This window comes from Bubalus kerabau, chromosome 1, assembly GCF_029407905.1.
Source record: "Bubalus kerabau isolate K-KA32 ecotype Philippines breed swamp buffalo chromosome 1, PCC_UOA_SB_1v2, whole genome shotgun sequence".
Lineage (NCBI taxonomy): Eukaryota > Metazoa > Chordata > Mammalia > Artiodactyla > Bovidae > Bubalus > Bubalus kerabau.
Window position 1 is genome coordinate 211,692,278 of NC_073624.1, and position 5,683 is coordinate 211,697,960.

Consider the following 5,683-nt stretch of genomic DNA (forward strand, 5'->3'; position numbering starts at 1 on the left):
CACAGCACACCAGGCCTCCCTGTCCATCACCAACTGCCAGAGTCTACCCAAATCCATGTCCATTGAGTCGGTGAGGCCATCCAACGATCTCATCCTCTGTCGTCCCCTTCTCCTCCTGCCCTCAATCTTTCCCAGCATCGGGGTCTTTTCAAATGAGTCAGCTCTTTGCATCAGGTGGCCAAAGTACTGGAGTTTCAACTTCAGCATCAGTCCTTCCAATGAATATTCAGGACTGATTTCCTTTAGGATGGACTGGTTGGATCTCCTTGCAGTCCAAGGGACTCTCAAGAGTCTTCTCCAACACCACAGTTCAAAAGCATCAATTCTGCAGCACTCAGCTTTCTGTATAGTCCAACTCTCACATCCATACATGACTACTGGAAAAACCATAGCCTTGACTATATTGATCTTTGTTGACAAAGTAATTATATATATATATATATATATGTGTGTGTGTGTGTGTGTGTATATATATATATATATATATATATATATATATCTCCCCTACCTCCACTCCTCCAGTCTCACATTCTAGGTGATCACAGAATGCCAGACTGGGCTCCTGTGTTATGCAGCAACTTCCCACTAGCTCTCTATTTCACATGAATCATGTGTATTTTTTTTAAGAACTAATTCAATCATCACCTTGAGGTCCTTTGCAGACACAGCTTCAACAGAAGCATTATGATTTTACATTTTGAAAAGTCATTATTTTCACTCAGTCTTATGAGGCCTCATGGAAAATAAAGGAGATTCTTTTGAAGATGGATAGTAGAGGCCTTGATAATCTGAGTTAAGAAAAGCATTTTCATAATTGAATATGGTCTGTGTTCACCTTTTCCTTCTCACATATAGAATTTTCCCATTTGCCCATGAATCCTCCCAATTCAAGCATCTCTTAAGTCAGCTCAACTAGAACAGAATGACTAACCATAGAACCAGTATTTAGGGAAGAATCTTAAAAATATGATTTTTGCCAGTTTCCCAGAAGTCACCCTAGTCTGTGTAAAGTTTAAACCTATTATTAAGTTAATTCCTAGTACTAGTTGATGCTGCACAAGGAGAGACACAAGGTCATGATGGGGGAGATTGTTAAGAAACAGCTTGCAAGAAGTGGTTTGTTTTAAATAGTGAAATATCTTCTGTTTAGCAAACACTTGGTTAGATTTATAAACTCTATAAGCATAAACAGTATTGTGGAACAATTTAAAAATATAATTTCTAAAAGATCAGTACCAGGGTTTGAAGTGCATGCCAAACGACTACATCTACCTGATATCCTTGGTCTAGAGGAATTGTCCTTTGATGTCTCTCTTCTTTCCCTTTTAAAATTGGACTAAAACATATCCACAATGCAGGAATGATGTGCAGATTAAAAGAATTGCTGAGTATGTATTTTATAACATTGCACAGGCAACAGTGTTAAATGCTTATATTAGGCATAATTAGAAGTTTCTCTTGCACAAGAGATGGTATCACTGCCTTCAGATCCCTTGTAAATCACAGAGCTGTGCACACTCACATAGTCCATCAGAGTAATTCTGCTCTGTCTACTTCTACTTCATTGACTATACTAAATCCTTTGACTGTGTGGCTCACAACAAACAGTGGAAAATTATTGTACAGAAGGGAATACCAGACCAACCTACCTGCCTCCTGAGAAATGTGTATGGAGGCCAATAAGCAACAGTTAGAATTGGACATGGAACAATGGGCTCGTTCCAAATTGGGAAAGGAGTATGTCAAGGCTGTATCATGTCACCTTGCTTATTTAACTTATTTTACTGTCCTCCATATGAATTCTTCTGAGGGCAGAAAAAAACCTCTGGCCACCTGCTCTTCCCACCTCAGTGTGGTGAGCCTTACATGATGCAGAGTCAGATCAGATCAGATCAGATCAGTCACTCAGTCGTGTCCGACTCTTTGCAACCCCATGAATTGCAGCACGCCAGGCCTCCCTGTCCATCACCAACTCCCGGAGTTCACTGAGACTCACATCATGTGAAATCCTGGACTGGATGAAGCACAAGCTGGAATCAAGACTGCAGGGAGAAATATCAATAACCTCAGATATGCACATGACACCACCCTTATGGCAGAAAGCAAAGATGAACTGAAGAACCTCTTGATGAAAGTGAAAAAGGATAGTGAAAAAGCTGGCTTAAAACTCAACATTCAAAAAACAAAGATCATGGCATCTGGTCCCATCACTTGATGGCAAATAGATGGGGAGGCAATGGAAACAGTGACAGACTTTATTTTGGGGGGGCTCCAAAATCACTGCAGATGGTGACTGCAGTCATGAAATTAAAAGATATTTGCTCCTTGGAAGAAAAGCTATGAAAGACCTAGACAGCATATTAAAAAGCAGAGACATTACTGACAAAGGTCCATACAATCAAAGCTATGGTTTTTCCAGTAGTCATGTATGGATGTTAGAGTTGGGCCATAAAGAAAGCTGAGTGCCCAAGAATTGATGTTTTTGAACTGTGGTGTTAGAGAAGACTCTTGAGAGTCCCTTGGACTGCAAGATCCAACCAGTCAATCTTAAATGAAATCAGTCCTGAATATTCATTGGAAGGACTGATGCTGAAGCTGAAGCTCCACTACTTTGGTCATCTGATGCGAAGAACTGACTTAGAAAAGACCCTGATTCTATGGAAGATTGAAGGCAGGAGGAGAAGGGGATGACAGAGGATGAGATGGTTGGATGGCTTCACTGACTCAACAGACATGAGTTTGAACAAGCTTCAGGAGTTGGTGATGGACAGGGAAGCCTGGCGTGCTGCAGTCCATGGAGTCGCAAAGAATTGGATATGACTGAGGGACTGAACTGAATAATAAAATTGAGAACTCATGAAATCATCTGAAAAGTGCAAACCTGAATATACCAATATGGTGCAAATTAGAGTGTATCGATGGTAAGTGTAGGACATGTGATTGAAAAGCTACATTGTGCGTGCATGGTTAGTTTCTCAGTCATGTCTAACTTTTTGCAACTCCATGAACTGTAGCTTACCAGGCTCCTCTATCCATGGTGTTTTTCAAGCAAGGATACTAGAGTGGGTAGTCATTGCTTTCTCCAGGGGATCTTTCCAACCCAGGGGTTAAACCTGAGTCTCCTGCATTGCAGACAGATTCTTTACCATCTGAGCCACCAAAGCAGCTAGAAAAAGTACATTAGGACCATGTTATTTATCAGGTTATCTTGAATTTTGTAAAGCTTGTTGAATATATATGCCTACATCAGTTTCCTTACGAATTTGATTTGCGAGCTCTGGGAAAATTGGATATGTATGTTATGATCAGTTAAGTAGCATAACACTGTTAAATAGAGTTCCCCTGTTGCCATTGTAGTATGTTTCACATTACTTGAAATCTGAAAGAAAAAGTGTCATTTCTTTAATACTGTTGAAAACTGAAATCCAGAGTTAAATTTTTCCTAATAGCATCAGCATTAAATGGGGAACAATAGAGAATAGGAGTTCTTTTTAAAAAAAAAAAGTGGCATCATCTTTTCACTGTAAACATCAGCTTTCTCCATAGAATGTTCCTCAGAGCCTCCAGTACCTCCTTGTTCCTCAGGCTATAGATAAGGGGGTTGAGCATGGGGGTGATGATAACATCAAACACAAAGAGACACTGGTCCACATCTGCGGGGAGAGAGGAACCTGGGGTCATGTAGATGATCATAACTGGACCAAAGTAGAGGCTCACTACACTGAGGTGGGACGAGCAGGTGGCCAGAGCTTTGTTTCTTCCCTCAGGGGCGTTCATATGGAGGACAGTGAGAAAGATGAGGATGTAGGAGGTCAAGATGAGTCCAAAAGGTATGAGTAGGAAAACAATGCTAGATGCCAACACCACCTTCTCATAGGTTGAGGTATCCTCACAAGAGAGCTTCAGAAGGGCCATAACTTCACAGAAGAAATGGTGAACCTCCCTGGAGTCACAAGTAGAGAAATTCATGGCATAAACTGTGTGCATAAGGGAGATGAGCATACCCCCAACCCATGAACCAGTGGCCATTTGCAAACAGGCTCTGGGGGTCATGATGACTGGGTATCTGAGGGGGTAACAGATGGCCAGATAGCGGTCAAAGGCCATGAATGTCAGGAGAACACACTCAGCCACTCCTAGCATCAAGTAAAGAAAGAGTTGGGCTCCACAGCCAATGTGAGAGATGAAACTCTGTCCAGAGAAGAAATCAGTGACCATCTTCGGGACAGTGGTGGAGATTAGGGTGAGGTCCATAAGAGAGAGCTGGCTGAGTAGGAAATACATAGGGGTGTGAAGGTGGGCATCACGCCAGATCAGTAGGGCCAAGACTGAGTTTCCAGTGATGGCAACCCCAAGAATGAAGAGAATTATGGTGATGAGAAGGCCAGGATGCCTGGAATCTGAGAAGAGGCTCAGGAGAATGAAATCAGTAATGGAAGATTCATTTCCTTGCTTCATGTCTTAGTTGACTGGTTTGATCTGAAGGATCAAGGAAGAAAAACACAGAAGTGAGACTGCTTTTCCTTTGTAAATATACCACTGACTTTTATATTTTTCCGAAAATCAAATATTTATGAAGTGAATTCAAATATATAGTAGTATATTTAAATGTGGGCCAGATTAATGATTTGGCATCCACTGATATTTAAAAGGAGAAGGCAATGGCACCCCACTCCAGTACTCTTGCCTGGAAAATCCCATGGACAGAGGGGCCTGGTGGGCTGCAGTCCATGGGGTCGCTAGGAGTCGGACACGACTGAACGACTTCACTTTCACTTTTCACTTTTCACTTTCATGCATTGGAGAAGGAAATGGCAACCCACTCCAGTGTTCTTGCCTGGAGAATCCCAGGGATGGGGGAGCCTGATGGGCTGCCGTCTATGGGGTCTCACAGAGTCGGACACAACTGAAGCGTCAGACACGACTGAAGCGACTTAGAAGCAGCCGCAGCAGATATTTAATAACATTATTTAGCAATCCATCTGACAGGATAGTCGATGCAAATGAAGAAAATATATTTTGGTCATATTGTTTAGCATTGTTTGGCACACTGTTGCTATAATTTTGTTAAGGATTAGAAGTGTGATCTTCATTCAGTATGAAAATTCCATACATCTTGGTAGTGTGATATACACCCAGACTTCTTCCAAAGTGGATTTTAATGCACAGCCACAACTGGGATCTGGAATGTTGGCATATTTATTGCTTCTAGATTCTCCAACTAAGTCTAGATTTATCCTTAGGGAACTCAGAGATCACAAGCAGGTGGCCTGGTTATGGGTGAGAAATTTTACTGCCTAGTTCTGTAGAAAGATGTCAAGAAGAGACAGTGGGATAAGTAAGGATAAGGGAGAAATCTGGGAAGTGGAGAGACATGATGGCAACACAGAATGACAAGTAACAACTGGTGATGGAAGAAGTATCCTTTTTCATCCGTCTTCTCACGAACATTATTTGCACAATATATCTTCCTGATCATTCTTTTGAAAGCATATCACTAGCTTGCTTTATTCCCTAACCCTTATTTTATATTCCTTCACCATCTGAAATCTTACTATTATTTGCATGTTTATTTATCTATTGTTTGTTCCCTCCATGAAAATACAGGTTCTCTGAAGGCAAAGTGTTGATTAAGTATTGCTTCCTCAGTGCCAATAAAGAACCTGGCAGGTACCAGGCACTC

General features: G+C 41.4%; 1 protein-coding gene across 1 annotated transcript; it reads right to left on the reverse strand.

The window, feature by feature from the left end:
- Positions 1-3,510: 3,510 nt before the first annotated feature.
- Positions 3,511-4,482, reverse strand: LOC129642190 (olfactory receptor 2T29-like). Its single transcript, XM_055566750.1, has one exon. It carries the CDS (start codon positions 4,456-4,458, stop codon positions 3,511-3,513), a length of 948 nt encoding a protein of 315 aa, XP_055422725.1. The 5' UTR covers positions 4,459-4,482.
- Positions 4,483-5,683: the final 1,201 nt, after the last annotated feature.